General features: G+C 38.9%; 1 protein-coding gene across 1 annotated transcript in view; it reads left to right on the forward strand.

Annotated features, from left to right (window-relative positions):
- The window catches only part of LOC109928837 (FA complementation group M), a 102,825-nt gene that overhangs the window by 35,143 nt on the left and 47,234 nt on the right, over positions 1 to 20,448 (forward strand). The window contains exons 7-8 of the mRNA XM_048600081.1: positions 2,453 to 2,605; positions 16,173 to 18,456. Of these exons, the coding sequence (XP_048456038.1) occupies positions 2,453 to 2,605; positions 16,173 to 18,456 (2,437 nt within the window). The remainder of the gene's footprint in view (positions 1 to 2,452; positions 2,606 to 16,172; positions 18,457 to 20,448) is intronic.

Consider the following 20,448-nt stretch of genomic DNA (forward strand, 5'->3'; position numbering starts at 1 on the left):
TTACATTGAATTATAAATGTAAAAGTATATGGAAACTTTTTTTAAAAATTCATGGGATGTGGGTTTCATTGGCTAGGCCAGTATTTGTTGTCCATCCCTAATTGCCCAGTTGAGACTCAACGCTGGAGACCTAATTGAGGTATGTAAGATGCTAAGGGAAATTGTCAATGTAGACCGAGAGGATGTTTCCTTTTGTGGACAATCTGAAATGAGAGGTCATAGCTTTCGGATAAAAAGTAGCAGATTTAAAGCAAAAATGTGGAGAAATTACTTCTCTCAAAGTGCCTTCAATCTCTAACTCACTGCCCCAGAGTGAATGATTTGCATTGAGATAATTTGAGGAGCAATGTTTAATTAGAAATGGAATAAGGGGTTACAAAGGCCACATAGGAAAATTGAGACTGAGATGGTTTCAGCCATGATTTTTACCAAGGTGTGGAGATGCCAGTGTTGGATTGGGATGGACAAAGTCAGAAGTCACATGACACCAGGTTATAATATAATAGGCATGTTTAAAATCACAAGTTGACAGAACGTTGCTCCTTCATCAGGTGAAGTGGAGAGAGGTGCACAGGAACAGAATAATTCTGTATTATGATTGTACCAAATGATGGAGCAAGCTCAAAGGACTGAGTCGCTTACTCCACTCCAGATTTTTATACATCTGCCATGGTGGGATTTAAATTGGAGTCCTCAGAACATTATCTCGGTCTCTAGATTAATAGTTTAGCAATATTACGACTAGGCAATCGCCTTCCCTGTGAAGCCATTGCCTTTGTCTCCCTTTACATTCAATTTCATCTGCCTCTCCAATCATTGTTTCATTCAGGCAGACTGTCCACCATTATTGAATCCCATTCCTCCTCCTCCTTCATAAAGAACATTTTACTTGCACCTTTAAAAAAATTTGCACACTTTCGCCTTTAAGCTAGCTTTTCTGTCATCTGTACCTTTTTGCCATTTTCAGGATCTGTAATTCGAATATTCCCCTTTAAGGGTCAGCACCTCCAATATGCACTGATGCTTGCATCTGTCCATGAGTCCTCATTATCTTGACACTGCAAACATTTCTTTGGATTTTACTTCAGAAATGTAAACTTCTCATCTTCAGGCTTAAATGCATTCATAGTCTTGCTCATCACCTTATCTATTGGCTGTTCTAATTCTGGAACATCACTAGCTCTCCACTCTGGCTATTTCTGTATCCTCCTGCCCCATTCCAAATTATTGATGCCCCTTAGGTCATCTAGATTACATGCTTTTATATTCTTTCATTCATTTGCAGGATATGGACATCTCTGGCTAAGTGAATATTTATTACCATCTCAAATTACACTTACGTGATGGTCAGCTACCTTCTCGAACTGCTGCTGTCCATGTGGCTGAAGTACACCCACAGTGGTGGTAGGGAGGAGGATCCTGGATTTTCACCCAGGGGCGTTGAAGGAACGGTGGTTAGGAAGAGCTAGTTTCAAGTCAGAATGATGGTATTGAAGATGCTTGGGCGGATTGTTGCCCTGCATCCTGCAGATCTTGCACCCTGTTGTCAGTGGAGTGAGTGAATGTTGAAAGTGCTGCTTTGGGGGCCAATCAAATGGACTGATTCTTTTTCCTGGATGGTGTCAAGCTTATTAAACTGCATTCATCTAGTCAAGTGGTGTGTGTTCTGTCATACACCTGACCCATGCCCTGTAGATGTTGAAGTTTTGAGGAATCGGGAGGTGTTACTAACTGTAGAATTCCCAACCCCTGACTTGTTCTTGTCGTCAGACTGTTTATATGACTGATCAAGCTCAGTTTCTAGTTATTGTCAACCCCCAGATGTTAAGGGTTGAGGGTGGGATTCTGTTTTGTTGGAGATGGTCATTGCCTGACACTTGTGTGGGCCAAATATTATTTGCTGTTTATTGACCTAATTCTGGATATTGTCCAGGTCTTGTTGCATTTAGACTATGCACTACTTCAATATTTAAGGAGTTGTGAATGTTTCTGAACATTGTGCAGCCATCAGCTACTATCCTGATCTCTGACCTTATGATGGAGTGAAGGTCATTGAAGTGGCTGAAGATGATTGTGGTCTTTATTTCATCAACTACCTTCACCTCTTGAAGACATTCCTCCTTCATGCAATGCCTACTTACTCTATCATGCATTTCTTTTGACTTGGTTTTCAGTTTGTGTTTTTTAATGCTCCTATGCAATTCTGGGAGATGTTTTTCTTCATTATTACTGCTACACCTACTGGTCTTTAAAACATTATTTCTTGAAAACGTAAACCTCTTGCAAATTTTGAAGTCCGTTTCTACCTCCACTACAAAGTCTTGCAGTGTTAACCCTTGTCATGTCCGTTATCCTTTATTCTAGAAAGAAAATTAGGCCACAATCATGTGGGAAAAATAGAAGTAAAAATTAATTACATAATTACCAAGTTACTGATATTTGTATGTTACAGGAACGTGAGAGTGGTGCAATCAATGAGCTTTCTCTGTCAGAATGGAGTCTTTGGCAAAATCGTCCATTTGCTACCTATTTGATTGATCACTCTGATCGCTGCCTGCACTTCATAAGCATCATGGACATGATCGATTTGATGAGACAAGAAGAGGTCAGTGAGATGATGAAAATGATATTTAGTTAACAGCTGAGCACACAAGAGTGGCATAACAGCCTGCAAGATCAATTATGAAATGCATTACTTCCAGTAAAGTTCTAAATTGTATATTTTGTTACAGTATGTTGTATTAGCTACCATGTTCTTTACTTTTTGGGTTCCTTCTGACCATACCTCCATGACTAGCCTACTCGCATGTCCGCAGCAATGACTAATGCAGCTAGTAAAATGTATACATTATAGATCAGTCGAAAAAAATATATTAGCTCAACAAGTTTTCAAATATAAGACCTCATTGTACCATTGTCTGACACAGATTTGACGTCAGTTTGATGTTTCAATTTATACACATATCCAAGATTTTGAATACGTAAATAAATGTTAGCTCTCAGAATGTTGATAGGAGTGGGGGTAAAAAAACTAGAATGGGAGTATACTAGCCAGCAATGTGAAAACAAATACCAGCTGCTTTTACAGATATCAAGAGTTGAGATGATGTATTAGCATGTGTAGTGGATTGGTTAATAGACAGGGAACAGTATGAATAAAAAGGGGCATTTTCAAATTGGCAGGCTGTAGTTACTGCTGAAAGTATCAGTGCTGGGGTCATGGCTATTTCCTATATAAATGAGTGATTTGGACAGAGACAGAAAACTATCGAAATTTGCTGGTGATATAAAACAAGGTGGAAATGTGAACTGCAGGGAAAGCACAGGCTATTAGGAGAAATAGACCGGTAAAGTGAATGGGCAATAATAGACAGATGCAGCAGATCATGGGGAAGTATGATATTATTTGCTTTGTGAGAACAGAAGAGTAGAATATTGTTCTTAAAGGCATGAAACTTGTTGAATGTTGATTTTCAGAGTCTTTGGTGTGATCACACAAGGGACACAGCAAGTTGAGGTTGTAGGCATGAACTGTAGACAATATTGCAGGTGTGGTCTCACCAAAGCCCTGTACTATTTTAGGAGTATGTCTTTATTTCTTATCCCAATATCTTGCAATAAAAATCAACATGCCATTTGCCGTCCTAACTGTTTGCTATACCTCTACGCCAACTTGCTGTATCTAAAGTTTGAGAAGATTTGTAGCTTGGGTTGTGTATGGCGTTGTAGATATGCTCGCCGAGCCAGTGGGTTTGGTTGCTAACGTTTCATCACACTGCTAGGTAACATCTTTAGTGCACCTCTGGTGAAGCATCGGTGTTCTGCCCTGCTTGTTATTTATATACCTCTGTTTGCTGGGGAATTGGTATTACTTCTGGTTTTGTTTCTCAGTGGTTTGTACACAGGGCCTAATTCAATGTGTTTGTTGATGGAGTTCTGGTTGGAATATCAGGCCACCAGGAATTCCCTGACATGCCTCTCTTTGGCTTGTGCGATTATCGATGTGTTGTCCCAGTTGAATTTGTGTCTCTCATCAGTGTGTAGTGAGACAAGTGAGAGTTGCTCGTGCCTCTAGGTGGCTAGTTGTGTTCATATATTCTTATAGTCAGTTTTCTTCCGGTTTGGCCTATGTAGTGTTTCTCACAGTCCTTGCATGGTATTTTGTATATTACCCCAATTTTGCTGGTTTTGGGTATGGGATCCTTTACCTTTGTCAGTAGCTGTCGGAGGGTGGTTGTCAGTTTGTGGGCTACTCTGATACCTAGGGGTCCAAGTAGTCTTGGGGTCATCTCTGAAATGTCCTTGATGTATGGTAGGGTGATAAGTGATTCTGGGCGTGTTGTGTCTTCCTGTTGTGGTCTGTCTCAGTGGAATGGCGGACTGTGCTTTTCGGGTATCCATTTCGTTTGAATACTCAGTATAAGTGTTCCTGTTCTGCTTTATGTAGTTCCGGGTTGCTGCAATGTATTGCGGCTCATTTAAATTGTGTTCTGATGCAGCTCCGTTTGTGGGCGTTGAGGTGGTTGCTAGTGTAATTGAGTATTTGGTCCGTATGTATGGTCTTTCTATATACGCTAGTCTGGAGTTCCCCGTTGTTTTTGTGTTCTACCATTATGTCCAGGAAGGGTAGTTGGTGGTGGTTCTCTTCTTTCTTGAATTTTATCCTGCTGAGGATATTGTTTAGGTGCCAGTGGGTTTCTTCCAGTTTAGTGCATTTAATAATCACCAAAAGAGGATTAGATAGGGTGGACAGTGGGAGCCTTTTTCCTCGGATGGTGATGGCTAGCACGAGGGGACGTAGCTTTAAATTGAGGGGTGATAGATATAGGACAGATGTCAGAGGTAGGTTCTTTACTCAGAGAGTAGTAAGGGCGTGGAATGCCCTGCCTGCAAAAGTAGTAGACTCGCCCACTTTAAGGGCATTTAAATGGTCATTGGATAAACATATGGATGAGAATGGAATAGTTTAGGTTAGATGGGCTTCAGATTGGTTTCACAGGTCGGCGCAACATCGAGGGCCGAAGGGCCTGTACTGTGCTGTAATGTTCTATGTTCTATGTTCTAAAACTGTCATCTACATATTGGACCCAAAGTTTGGATTGTATAAAGGGGAGTGCTGTCCGTTCTAACCTTTGCATTACTGCTCCTGCAATCAGTCCTGATTTTGGGGATTCCATTGGTGTTCCGTTGATTTGTTTGTTTATATGTATTGTCGTTGAAGGTCAAGTGGGCTGTGAGGCACAAATCTAGTAGTTTCATGGTGGTGTCCTTACTGTTGTTGGTGTCCTGAGTTGTCTGCCTGCTTGATTCGTCTAGCAATGTGGTGATTGTCTGTTTGGCTAGGTCGATGTTTATGGCTGTAAATAGTACTGTTATGTCAAAAGATATTATCATCTTGTCCTCATCTGTCCTGGTGTCCTCTGATGTTGTGGAATTCTTGGCATGAGTGAATAGAGTGGTTAGTGTTGTCCACTAAGTATTTCAATTTTTGCTGTAGTTCTTTGGCAAATCTATATGTTGGTATGCCTGGCAGTGAGACAGTGGGTCTGAGGGGGCCCCCTGTTTGTATACCTTGGGGAGTTCGTAAAATCGGGGTGTGTTAGATCCCTCTGGCCTCACTTTTTATTGGTAGTCTGTCTTGCTGATGTCTCCTGAGTTTTGTAATTTCTTCAGGGTCGTTGTAATCCGGTTTCCTAGCTATGGTGTCGGTATCTGCTAGTAGTGCATTAGCTTTCTTGATATATTGGGTTCTATTGAGGATTACTGTCATGCGTCCTTTGTCTGCTGGTAAGATTACAATATTCCTGTCTTTCTTGAGTCTTTCCAGGGCTTTCCTTTCTTCTATGTTGAATTTGTTCGAAGATTTCAAACTAGTGGCATATGGGAATTTTGTGAAGGGGTTTTAAAAATGAAGGAGGTCTCTTTTGGAGCCATGGTTTTAAACTAGTATGTGACAGAGTTGTGACTACAAGGATACCTGGAGTGTTACTGAAGGTTTGTTTATACTGTGAGGGCTTATGGCAGGACAAAGAAAGCATTAGGCCATTAACTGTAGCAGAATCCAGGATGAGCAAGTTTTTTTAAAAAAAAATTTAGCTCAAAAGCTTTGGGGTTCATTTTACAGGAGACGTTACTGAAGTCAGGTGTAAGAAAAAATTGTCTAGAAAAGAAGATTGTTCGAAGTAGTTAAGGGAAAAGATTACCTTGGTGTAAGGCCTACAGCTTATGAAGGCTTTCAGATCATAGAGCTTTTGGTTGGAACTCTGCAGGTTATTCAAAGCTGAGAAAATTTAAGCTCTCTGATGTGTGTGCATTCAAGGGAAAAGATTTCATAGCTCGCTGGAAGGAATTAAGCAATTAAGTCAAACCTACAGTTTGGGCAAGGAGGGAAAATTTCTGTAGATCTTATTGAATTGTTATATTGTGTTTTAATATTTTTCAAACTGTTCTGCATAGCTTGTTTAGTTCCATTTCAATTTCACTTATATACTAATCTTCTATTTTATTGTTAGAAACAAATCCACATTGTGCTTATATTTCAGTGAAAGATCATCACAATAAACTAAAAATAAAATATGACCTATCAAGCTAGATTTCTCTCTGGTTATCTGACTTGTCTAGCTAGGATCATAATGATATATTTAAGGCTGAAACAGGCGGATTTTTGGTGGTGTTGGGAATTGAGGGAAGAGGGGTGCAACCGAAAAAGTGGAGTTGCAGCCCAAGATCAACTGTGATTTAGGTTGAATGGCAGAGTTGGAGAAACAGGGCATTTGCTCTACTCATGCTTCTGTCTTTTCTGTGATTTGTAGTACATAGTAAGGATTTAATGTTGCACATTATTCTTCTCAGGTAAACCCACAGATATCAATTTGGAAATTAAAGAAAGGAAAGAAAAGACTCTGTGCAGTAGGTTAGATGGCCCTGAGATTGAACCTAACCTGGACTGTCATGATTGCATCTCATCTGATATTTGGCTGTAAGGATAATGAGCAAAATTCATTTAGGTTGTTTGTTCAGGTTGTCGTTATCAGCATTTTTTGAATGTACTAACTTACCACCGAGGCCAATTTTACCATTTTATGTAAACCCACTTCTAAAAAGCCGCTGGTGCAATCAAAAAAATCTGGGTAGGAGATGCTGTTGTTCGGAGTTTGAGGCTGAAGGTATGGATGCACGCTGCTTGATGCAGATTTAGGGACCTGTTAAAGAAAATTTTTCTTTCTCCAATATCTATCTTTGATTTCATGTTGCATAAAAAGGGAAATTTTCAAACAGCTATGAACGTAAATTGAATTTCTATTCTATTTCATTTATTCAATGTAGAAATGTCGTCATGTCAGGATAAAACAGTTGAATTGGCAAGCTTTAAAATTGGCTTCAGTTGCACAATTGGAATTCAGCATGTGAATTTAAACAGTTTTATTTCAAAAACAGTAGCTTGAAATGATAACTGTATAATTGTCAAATAGAAACCACAACTTTAAAGAAGAAATGGAAAATCATTTTGTATATGTACATTCAGTTAGTCAACATACGGAATGATAGATTTCAGGATATTCAATTTATCAGTTTTTTGACATCTGTGTCATGAAAATTAAAACAGCTGCTGACAGGAGTTAGATGTTTTTCTGGTGCAGACTTGAGCAGCTGATTTTTATGGATCTTGTGGTTTCTATAAATATGTAAATCGTGAAAGAGTGGCGAAGGTAAACATTGGTCCTTTAGAGGATGAAAAGGCCAATTTAATAACTGGGAATAAGGAAATAGCCGAGACATTAAACAGTTATTTTGTGTCGGTCTTCACAGTGGAAGACACAAATAACATGCCGAAAACTGCCTATAACAAGGTTATAGCAGGTGAGGTCCTAGAAACTATCATTATCACTAAGGAGGCAGTGCTCGGCAAGCTAATGGGGCTAAAGGTAGACAAGACTCCTGGCCCTGATGAAATGCTTCCCAGGGTACTAAAAGAGGTGATGGGGGAAATAGCAAATGCACTAGTAATTATTTACCAAAATTCACTGGACTCTGGGGTGGTTCCCGCAGCTTGGAAAACAGCCAATGTGACGTTGACAAAAAGCAGGCAACTATAGGCCAGTTAGCTTAACTTCGGTAGTGGGGAAAATGCTTGAATCTATCCTTAAGGAAGAAATAGCAAGACATCTGGATATAAATTGTCCCATTGGGAACACCCAGCATGGGTTCATGAAGGGTAGGTCATGTTTAACTAATTTGGTGGAATTCTTTGAGGACATTACTTGCATGGTGGATAATGGGGGAACCTGTGGATGTGGTGTATCTGGATTTCCAGAGGGCATTTGACAAGGTGCCACACCAAAGGCTGCTCCATAAGATAAAGTTGCACGGTATTACAGGTAATGTATTGGCATGGATAGAGGATTGGTTGACCAGTAGAAAGCAAAGAGTAGGGGTAAATGGGCGTTTTTCTGGTTGGCAGTCAGTGGCTAGTGGTGTGCCTCAGGGATCAGTGTTGGGACTGCAATTGTTTACAATTTACATAGATGATTTGGAATTGGGGACTAAGTGTGGTGTGTCAAAATTTGCAGATGACACTAAGGTGAGTGGTAGAGCAAAGTGTGCAGAAGACACTGAAAGTCTGCAGAGGGATATAGATAGTCTAAGTGAGTGGGCAAAGGTCTGGCAGATGGAGTACAATGTTGATAAGTGTGAGGTCATCCATTTTGGTAGGAATAACAGGAAAGTGGACGATGTTTTAAATGGTAAAAAATTGCAGCACGCTGCTGTGCAGAGGGACTTGGGTGTCCTTGTGCATGAATGGCTGAAGGTGGGATTGCAGGTGCAGCAGGTAATTAAAAAGGCAAATGGAATTTTGTCTGCCATTGCTCGAGGGATGGAGTTTAAAAACAGGGAGGCTATGCTGCAGCTGTATAGGGTCCTGGTGAGGCCACACCTGGAGTACTGTGTGCAGTTTTGGTCTCCTTACTTGAGAAAAGATATACTAGCACTGGAGGGGGTGCAGAGGAGATTCACTCGGTTGATTCCAGAGTTGAGAGGGTTGGATTATGAGGAGAGACTGAGTAGACTGGGATTATACTCATTGGAATTCAGAAGAATGAGGGGAGATCTTATAGAAACATATAAGATTATGAAGGGACTAGATAAAGTGGAGGCAGGGAGGTTGTTTCCACTAGCAGGTGAAACTAGGACTAGAAGGCATAGCCTCAAAATAAAGGGAAGCAGATGTAGGACTGAGGTCAGGAGGAACTTCTTCACCCAAAGGGTTGTGAATCTGTGGAATTCCCTGCCCAGTGAAGCGGTTGAAGCTACCTCGCTGAATGTTTTTAAGGCAAGGCTGGATAAATTTTTGAACAGTAAAGGAATTAAGGGTTATGGTGAGTGAGTGGGTAAGTGGAGCTGAGTCTCAAAAAGATCAGCCATGATCTTATTAAATGGCGGGGCAGGCTTGAGGGGCCAGATGGCCTACTCCTGCTCCTAGTTCTTATGTTCTTATGTTATGTTGTGCAAAATTTAAAAGGCCACATAGGCTTAGATGTACCTCTTGGTTGCTGTAGAAACTGGAATGAAATATGTAAGAGATGCCAATGATCCAAAATGATTCTTTGGTTCCTCTTTCAACTATCTACGTCAAGGTTATTGGAAACAGAGTTGATGTATTTTCAGATTTCTGTTGGCGAGGGAACAAGTTAATGTTACATTGAGCTTGATAGTTACGCACAGCAGTGAAAGAGTTTGCAAGTGAATATAATTCGAAGCAAGTAGCTGAAAAGGAAATTGTTTCTTTCCCCAGTACTTTGACCACCTCAGTTACTTGGTGCTTAATGTAGGATCCTGGTTAGCTTGTTCCATACAGGAATGTTATCTTAGTAGAGAAAGAGTTGAAGCTAGGAATGGCTGACCCAAACTGATCAAGGCCCTGATGACCAATTAAAGTGGCTCCTGATGTTCATTAATGAACCTTCCTATTTTATTGCCTATTGTTGCAAGTAATTGGAGGCAGACTCCTCTGTCTCCAGCCCTAGACACAACCTGTAAACAGGTTTGGTTTGGTTGAAGTATTTGGTATGCCAGATTCCTAGATTGCCACTTAAGTTTGGCCTTGCGTCTCCATCTGACTCAACTTATGGAATGTGACCTGGATGGTAGGAGTGTTCTACCTCTGAGCCAGTGGCCTGGTTTCAAGTCTCACTGCTCTAGAAGTTGTACGAATATCTCTGAACATGTTGATTAGAAAATATCAATGTGACCGTGATGCTTCTGTTCTTAGCCCTTGGGCTAGTGTTGTACTGAAATGCAGTTGACTGAGCAAATTTTTGTTCTATTCTGGTGTCTTAAGTTGTATGCATTGCTGGTCTCCAAGTTTGTACTAGCATTGTAGGAAATTGCATTTGCTTGCTTCCAGCTCCTAGCTCTTATTCTGGGGTTGGGATTTGGTGAGGTGACTCTTCCATTGCTCTCAGTTACTCTGAGAGCTAAAGTAAATCTTGCTTGTGAGAGCCTAGTGGAAAGAAAAATAAGAATTAGGTTATCATCACCAAAGGAGGATGTTAGTTATGAGACCATCTTGAACTTGAGGGTGAGGATAGTTTGGAGAAGAGGGTGCAGGAATAGTTTTGAATGTGTAAGGAATCTGGAACTGAAACACGCGAAGGAAAGATATTTTGTGGTGAGCCTGTGTTCACTCAGGTATTACTTACTGCCTAAATACCAATGGCCTTGCCTCATTCAGTTGCTTGCCTATCCCCTCTCTTGGTCTTTCCTGGAAAGGAAATGTTTGGTGTGAAGTGAGGTTGGGTATCTGGAGAATGTAGTAAAATTGCAGTTGCAATTCAGATATTACTAAGTTTGTTTGTGAGATGGGACCTTACCTTGACCATGCTTGTGAAATTAGTAAATCTTTTTGTGACCTGCTGCTGTTTCCTGACAGCAGATCTCCTGGCTGTGATCTTAGCAGCAATATCCTCCCATATGCTTTGTATCACTTCCTTTTGTGGCCTACTACCTATCCCTGCAATGTGTATAATACAAACCCACTCTGTATCTCCTTGAGTTCCATACCCAAGAATTGATCCTTGACATATTCTGATACATGCAGTTGTTGATCAGTCCTTGCACTCCCCACACTTTCAGTGGAAGTATGTGCCTCAAGGGTGCATTCATTGCTCTATAAAAATTATTACTTTCCGTGCTTGGGTGCTAAGTGTACACATGCCAAGTTTAGCATGTCCAGGCATCTGTAATTCATGGTAGTCAATAATTAAGCTCAAAATCACAGGTTACAGTTGGACTTGGAAACCAGCAGATCTTATTAGTATTATTACCTACTTATTATCGTATTAGCACTCAGCACTTGTTTCGACCCTGTCCTCTAAACCCACCCAACACTAATCTAATCTATAAAGAAAAAGTAAATGTTTTATCCTTCAATCATCAGTTTTGTGATTCCTGTTAAAAATTAATTTACAACAGATTTGATTTTTGCATTTTTTTTGATGGCACTTTGTTTTTAATGGCAACAAGCGTTTGTAAGTTGATAGTCTATTCAAATGTATGTGATTAGACTGTGTTTTCTCCACCTGGGGGACTTCAAAGTTATTTACCACAATATTTTTTGAGAGATGAAGAATAGCTTATACTTGGTATCAACTTTTTTTTTTTACACTAACAGTGATAGGGACAAGTGTATTTTTGACTCCTCAACCCTTTACCATCATTTAATCTAATCATAGTGGATTTGTATTTTGGCTTCATTTGTCAGTTTCGATCCATTGCCATCAATAAACTTTCTGGGAAAAAAGTTACAATCTTGGCTGTGAAAATTTCAATTGGACCAGTATCAACAGCCTTTTAATAACAGATTTCTAATTTTGAACCTGTTGTTTTGTTCTGGATTCTCACATTAGAAGAAATAATTTCGCTCTATACACCCTATCAAATCCATTTTGTCACTTTCAAATAGCTCAATGAGATCATCCTGGGAAGTGACTATGCATCAAAGAAAACTATTTCTTCGGCTGTGACGTATTTTGAAACTTTGAGGTCATGAGCGTTTCTGTATAATTTCAAGCCTCTGGTTATTTTCTAAGGCAAGTTTCTGCATCCTAATTTTTAACCCTTTAAATCACACTATCATTCTGGCAAATCTGGCTATCATTCTGGGCTGCAGTGTGCATTGGCCAAAATTAAATGCAGTACTTTAAGTAGGGCTTAGCCAAGGCTTTGTATGCTTAAGTATAGCTTCATCTTTTTTGTATTCTGGTCTTCTTGAGATATAGTTCAAAATTGTATTAGTCTTTCTGGTTCTATTTTTGTTCTTGCCTTGTAGCTTTTAGCAGTTTATATGACCGGACACTGAAATCTTCTTCATCTGTCACAGTTCTTCATGCCTTGTATTTAAAATATAGTCAGCGTCATCTGTATTGTACAAAAAAATGGATGACCATGTACATATGCTTTCCTTTTTCCATAGTCCGTTATAATGTTAGTAGCAACCAACTTTCAAGGGGCTACGTTCCCTTTCACATTGTTTACTTGGACTTTAATAAAGGCTTTGACAAGGTTCAACGTGGTAGATTAATGAGTAAACTTAGATCACGTAGGATTCAGGATGAGCTTGTCAATTGGACACAAAGTTGGCTTAACGGCAAGACACAGAGACTGATGGTGAAGGGTTGTTGGACTGGAGGCCTGTGACCAGCAGTATTCTACAGGGATTGGTGCTGAGTCCACTTTTGTTTGTCATTTACATAAATCATTTAGATGAGAATGTAGAAGGCGTGTTTAGCAAGTTTGTGGATGACACCAAAGTTGATGGTGTAGTGGACAGTGAAGAAGGTTACCTAAGATTACAAAGAGATCTTGATCAATTGGGTCCATAGGCTGAAGAATGGCGCATGGAGTTTAATTTGGATAAATGTGAGGTATTGCGTTTTGTTAAAACAAACAAGGGCAGGACTTAGACAATTAATGGTAGAGCCTTAGGTAGTGTTGTAGAACAGAGACCTAGGGGGCAGGTACATAATTCTTTGAATTTTGCATCACAGGTAGACAGAGTGATTAAGAAGGTGTTTAGCATGATTTGCCTTCATTCCATACTAACCCCTTTGAGTATAGGAGTTAGGACATTATATTGAGTTGGTACAGGATGTTGGTGAGGCCTTTTCTGAGGTACTGTGTCCAGTTCTGGTCACCCTGTTAAAGGAAGAATATTATTAAGCTGAAGAGGGTTCAGAAAAAATTTACCAAAATGTTGCTGGGAATGGAGAGTTTGAGTTATAAGGAGAGGCTGGATAGATTGGGGTTTTCTTCACTGGAGGTTGAGGGGTGATGTTATTGAGGTTTATAAAACCATGAAGGGTATCAATGTCTTTTCCCTAGGGTGGGAGATTTCAAGTTTAGGGGCCATATTTTTAAGGTGAATAGAGACTTTATAAAGAATGCGAATGGCAATTATTTTTACACAGTGGTTCATGTGTGGAATGAACTTCCAGATGAAGTGGTGGATGCGGGTACAGTTACAATGTTTAAAAAATATTTGGATAAGTACACAAATAAATGTTTGGAGGGATATGGACGAAGCGCTGGCAGGTGGGACTAGTTTAGTTTGGGATTATGGTTGGCATGGATTGGCTGGACTGAAGGGTCTGTTACTGTGCTGTATGACTCTCTATAACTAGTCTCTCAGTTCATTCTTAAATAGATTTTTTTTACTGTGGGCTTAATGTCCTTTGCAAGGTTTATTTTTATTCCCTTTTGCACCTTATTCATTTCTTTATATCCTTTTATTTCTTTGCATAGTTTTCTCAGTAAGTTGGATTTGCACTATCCCATCTGTCATGAATGCTGCTTTTCGTGAGCATTTTTTGTGCTCCTGAAGCCAATACTCTGAGAAGATAACATTCAGGGCTCACTCAGTCAAATGTTAACAACATTGGAGTTATTAGAAAATTAGTTGCGTGAAATATGTATCAAAATGGGTGGGGCTAATTGCAAGATTTTCAGTAGGTTACTCAGGACAGTTTAATGGCACTGAAGTGGAGCCACGTGATGGCCGTGAAACTGGAAGTCGAAGATATGTGAGGGACAGAAAGATGTTTATGTATCGGAAGCAATTCAGATAGGGCTTATAGACTAATACTTGGAATGAACAGATTATTTTATGAGGGAAGACTCATCAGGCTAGACCTGTACCGTCGAGATTGGAAGAGTCAGGTGAGACTTAATTAAAACATATAAGATCCTGAGGGAACTTGGCTAGTTGGATATTGAAAGGGTGCTTCCTCCCTCTTGTGGGGAAGTCTAGAAGTAGCGATCAAAGTTTAAAATATGGGGGTACCCAGTTAAAACTGACTTAAAATGTTTTTTTCTGAGGTTTGAGAGTCTTTGGAATTCTTTTCTTCAAAAGTCAGTGGCTGCAGAATCTTTAAATTTTAAAATAAAAGACAGAGCTACATAGACTCTTGATCACCAAGGGAACAAAAGATTATTGGGGATAAACAGGAGTGTAGATTTAAGGTTAAAATCACTTCAGCTAAGATCTTATTGAATGGTGAGGCATGCTCAAAGGGTTGAGTGGTTTACCCCAGTTCCTTCCTCTCTTATGTCCTGTGAACTGCACATTAAGTAATGCTGCTTTTGGCTGTGCTGCTAGGAGGGCACCTAAACTGAGCAGGTTATGTCTTAGGGACTCGATAAGACATCCCAAGAACAGTTGGATAGCTTTGTGAAATTGGGACTGAAGCAAGTCCTGGAAGCTGTTGAGGCTCCGTAAAGCCTGCAAGTAATGAATTGGTTTTGTTAATCTCATTCAGAAATCAAAGCTTTCTGACAAGTTTTGTTGTTTTTCTTTAAGCGGCAATTATTTGTTATATATTCCATAATAGAAAATTTCACCCTTATCTTTTTGACAAAAATAAATACCTTTCAGGTTCCTTTTCTGATATTCCAAGTCACTTGTGTTTCCCAGAAATGTTATTGATGAACTAAAGGAAATTGAGTACACAAAAGACATCCAAAGCTGCAAGAAGTAAATCTTAACAACTTCATTGAGTAGAGTGCACAGAAGTAAACCATTTAGTTAAATTGATCTGGACTTTATGGATAAGCCTTCATTTAACTTCATTTAACTCTATTTGCATAACCTTCTATTCCTTTATTTCCTCAAGCTTCTCTTGTTTTCTGATGCTTGTTTCTTCCCTCATCTACTCTTTTTTTTTTTTTAATGTTTTCTACACTCTTTTTGAGTAAAGACATTTATTCCGAATTCCCTATTAGATTTACTGGTGTTGACGATGTGTGTGCATGAATGTTAATATGCATATATACTCTGGTTTTGTATTCCCCACAGGTGGAAATATTTTTTTTCTATATCCACCCTGTTAAACTCTTGCAAAATTTTGAAAATCTCTCTCCGGTTATTCTCAACTCTGCATAGAAAACAGGCTCAGCTTGTTGTACCATTCATGAGAAAGATTCCTTCTCAGCTTTTGAGGTATCATTCTGGAAAACTGACTTTGTTCATGTCAATGACTTTGTATCTTTTTCATAATGAGTTTGGATTGTTCACAGTTTTCCAAATGTGACCTAACCAGTGTTCAAGCTTTGCTTAACATCAATCCTGCCTGAAGCAGGAATTGACTGACACCATGCTTGGTTAATGACTCGGTGACGTAGGTCTGTTTTTTAAGCTCCTCATTTTAAGCATGGCATTTGAATGCAGTAAGTTTTTAGATCAGTTTCTGGTATCTAGCAGCCATGCTGACAAAACGTAGACTGTTAAAGAATTAGGTTGAAGTGCTGTTGAAGAAATCTGTATAGGATGCCACTTTCCCATATTATGGTGAGTATTAATATATAACTTAAAAAATTGATGACTGTCTTTCACAGAATATCAAAGTTATTACAGCACAGCAGGAGGCCATTTGGCCTATAGTGTTTGCCTGAATGAACATCTAATCTAATGCCATTCTCTTGCTTTCCCTCATAACCCCTCACATTGTTCCTTTGCAAATAACCATTGGGTTTACCTTTTGAATGTCTTATTTGAACCTTTCTGCACCACACTCATTCAGTACCCTAATCTTAATATTTTAAATATTTTTACACTATTTTTATTTAAAGTTAATTTTAAATGTGTGATTTACCTTTAATGATTTGTCTTTCTATTACAGAACAGTGACAATTATTCATCAGATATCATGCAGTATTTAAATGTGGATGATATTTTTGAAGCACCTTGCATGCAGCAATGTCAAGTTGGAGATACTTCTGTGGCAAATAATCAGGATAAACATAAAATGCATCAATTAATGAAACCTAGATGTGACAGAAGGAAATGTGTTGAGAAGAATAACATTTTTTGCAAGTTAACAAATAAAGCTAATGTATGCACTCTTTCTAAGATGAATAAAAGGACAAAAGTCCGGTGTTCACCATCTTGTCCTAGAACTGCAAACTCTGCAGAAACCAAAGAAGCTGCATTTACCATTAAGGGAAATACTTCAAAATCAAGCGAACAGATCTGTCAGTCGGAGGAAAAATTTAAAGAGGACTTAAATGGTGAAATACAGAAAGCAACTAAGTTTAGTGGGGCAGACACAACAGAAATCTTGGAGAGTCCCATGAAAATCTGTATAAATGTAGATTCTGCTGGAAGCAAATCAATAAGTTCTGAATACAAAATTGTTGATGCAAAGGAGAAAGAACAAACTGAGTGTCACGATTATGAACCAGTAAAAGATTACATGGTAAAGGAAGTAGTGGCTGGAACACATGATCTGGTTTCCAAATGCAATGTTTCAAACTGTGTCAGTTCAGACTCCAGTAGCTTAATTAATGAAATGTCAACAAATGGTATCAATCTGTCTAAACTATTCTATCTACCGGATGCGCCCATAGCTCGGGGCCACGGTTCAGGGCGCACATCTTCAAATACAGATTCTCAAAGGTATTCTTTCTTACCAGATGTTGAACATCCTAATTACGATTATGATGTGCAAGTTCCTACTGGTGTAGAAATAGTTTTGGAAAGAGTAAAATCATTTCTTGCTACCTCTCCCCCTAGACTAGACATGCTTTCTTTTTGCAAAGAAGTGAATTATGAAGAAAATAATATTTCAAAAATCCCACCAAAAAATTCTTTAAATTCTGGCCAAGGAGGCAATCAAGTTTTCAGTGGTTCACCAGCAACTAATATTAAACCAACAGATTTAATGACTTGTAGAGAGCCTGAGGATTTGAATGATCGTGTTGACATGCATTGCAGTCCTTCCTGGGATGATTTATTCGACAGTAATATTGAAGAACACTTGGATCAAGATTATCAAGCTCAATCTGGTGTAAACCAAGAAGAATTACCTGATCCTTTGCACAAGTATCGTAACTCCCCTGATAAAAACAAAAACAGAACCAGTAAAATCTTCAAGGACTGTACAAATGACAAGCTATTTGCATTTGAGGAAAGCTTGCCTTTGTTTGAAGATGAACCATCATTTGGCAGCCTTTTGTCCCATCATGCTGCCAGCTACAAAAATTGTGCGATCGGAAAGGATGTCTCTGAACTGATAAGGCATTCTACTGGGTTGAACACACCACTGCTACATGCCCAAGCAGTTCCTAATAATTTAAGAAACCATGAAACTGAACACAACACAACTTGCAGGCCATTTTTGCATCAATCATTTCATAAACAAATGCTTTGTGAAAATTTGTGCATTGAACAGCATAGATCAATGATTGATAACAGCAATGTGTACAATTGTTCAGAGGAAATCTTTTCTGTCAACTTTGATCTGGGCTTTTCATTTGAAGACTTAAATGAAAATAGTGATATTTCAGTAACCAATACAGTTTACAACAAAACGACTGAATTGTCAGAACATCCTGCAGGCAAATCATCTTCTGATAACACAGATATAATAAAGACAGAACTAGTTGAATGTATCCCTGAGGTTCAGAAAAACCACAACAGCAAGATTATTTCAAAATTATTTGAAGCAGGGACGAAAGTAATGAGAGATTGTTCAACACCAGAGTCTGGAAAGCATACATCCTTAACACCAAGCAAAATAGAAACCTTGCATCTTAACAACATTTGTTGGGCAACACCAGATTCAGCTCTGTTCTCTCCAAAATATCAGTCTGATCTTCCGGTACCCTCAGTCTTTTCTCCAGCTGTTGCATCTTTTACAACACCAGAAAAAAGGGGTTCGTCACTCAAACTCTGTGATATGACTTGCAGCAACCCACTGTTTAAAAATGATCTAGTAATTAGCCAGCACCCTGCACTAAATGTCACAGAGGTTTTAGTTGATAAAGGATCTTTGAAAGAATCAGCAGCCTCATCTAACACTTGCGCTGCAATCCACAGCGCACCGAGAAGTGAAAAGCATGAAAAGGAGTCTCTTACAAATAAAAAGAATATTTTTTGCAAAATTCTTGAAGCATCTTTTAATGGTGAGCTACTTAATTTTATTTTAAGATCATCAGTATGTTGGAATTTTGTTTTTCTTTAATTTGATATCACTTAGTTATAAATTCTACTGAAAATAGTCATTTCTTTTCCAATGCTAGGTTTCCCTCTGATTCTCAATTCAGGCTGCAATTACGTTATGACAGTAGCATTGATACCAGTGGAAAAACCATGAAGTACTGTTATATTTGGCTATAAATAAATCCTTAATGTGTTATACCTCTGTGTTGCTGGACTATTTATATTAAAAATAGTTAATACGAGTACTGCTCCGGTTCTACTATCTCATGGATGTCTTTGTGTATATATTACATGCTGTGTGCAAGCTAGACTTTGATCCCTATCTCTGTCTTCAGACTTGAATTATTCAACATACAAGTGAATAGTGACCATTTAAATAAGGTACTAGAAAGTGATTTGTCACATGGGAAACCATGCCCCACAAGTAGTCAATGCTCTTGGAAAGGGTGTGATGTAATTGGTGAGGAAAACTTGAGAAAGGGAGGAAATAATTCAAGGTGTTACACAGCTTGATATTAGTAAAGGCAAGCCAGGTTTGGATTTTTTTCATTCATTTGTTGTATCTAATATAGATCAGAGTTTCATATCTTTTGATATATCGTAGTAAGAAGTGACTAATTTTTTTTAGAATAAAGGGATAATAATGTTTACCTTAATACAAACTTTTGTTTCCACATCCCCGTTAATGTTTTGAATAATAAAATTTTGATATTTAATGGCTGTAAAGCCTTGACTTCACACTCGCTCGTACTTTAAGTGAAAGGTTTGAAAACTTTTATACTATTAACAACATTCCTCTGTTACCAGCAATAGTGTGTATTGAATGCTGTGCAGCCAGCTATGATGTTGCAGTTCACTTGGAGTCGCATGCTTTCACATGCGTCTTTTGTGGTCCTGAGCTGTGGATAGTGACAATTGAGAGTCCAATGTTGTTTCTATCATGTGGTGGACCAGGAATTTCTCCTGCTGTAACTGCCTGCTGTTGGCATATGTTTAAAGGATTTGATGGTTGATGATCAACCTTGTCCAGTAATGAGCGCATCTTCCTTGACTGTCAAGTCTTGATGCGACTTGACCCCAGAGCTTTTGGCTCAGAAGCATGCATACTGAGCCACAAGACTGCATTTGCAGCTGTGTTGGAATCTTTGAATACAGTATGAGGGCTCTGCACTGGAATCCAAATGTGTAGCTTTAGCAGATAGTTTGATGTTTGATCAAATGAGAACTTTGCAATATAATTGAAACCTTTAGGAACTTTATTTTCTATCATACCAAACCCAGAATTTTAATACAATTACTATTCTGCTAATTCAGCAATTTATTATTGACAATTTAGCTATGTGAGGCCCAGTGGGGAATAGTGACAATGATAGGATAGAATTACTCATTGGAGGGTGACATGATTAGTTTGAATTGCTGGTCCTTAATCTAGATAATGGAAACTACGATATTATAAGGTGTGAGCTTGTTATGGTGAGATGGGGAACGTTACTTCGGAGGATATCGGTAGAAAGCTAATGGCAAACATAGAGTGCATGGATGAACTGCAACAATTGTTCATTTTTGTTTTGGTGTCAAAGCAAAACAGAGAATGTGCCCCAACCATGGCTAATGAGGGAAATTTGATTGTATTACATCCAAGGAAGGGGCTTATAAAATGCCCAAAAAGGCTGCCCTGAGGATTGGGAGCAGTTTAGATTTCAGCTAAAGAGAACAAAGGAATTGATTATCAGGAGTGAAGTAGAGTATGAGAGTAAGTTTATATGTTCCCTGCAAGCTAATTGCAAAAGCTTTTGTTGTAATGGGGAACTAAGATATAGCCGACCAATTAAATACATAATGTCAGAGATAGTAGGAACTGCAGATGCTGGAGAATCTGAGATAACAAGGTGTAGAGCTGGATGAACACAGCAGGCCAAGCAGCATCAGAGGAGCAGGAAAGCTGACGTTTCGGG

Source organism: Rhincodon typus, chromosome 8, assembly GCF_021869965.1.
Source record: "Rhincodon typus isolate 14 chromosome 8, sRhiTyp1.1, whole genome shotgun sequence".
NCBI lineage: Eukaryota > Metazoa > Chordata > Chondrichthyes > Orectolobiformes > Rhincodontidae > Rhincodon > Rhincodon typus.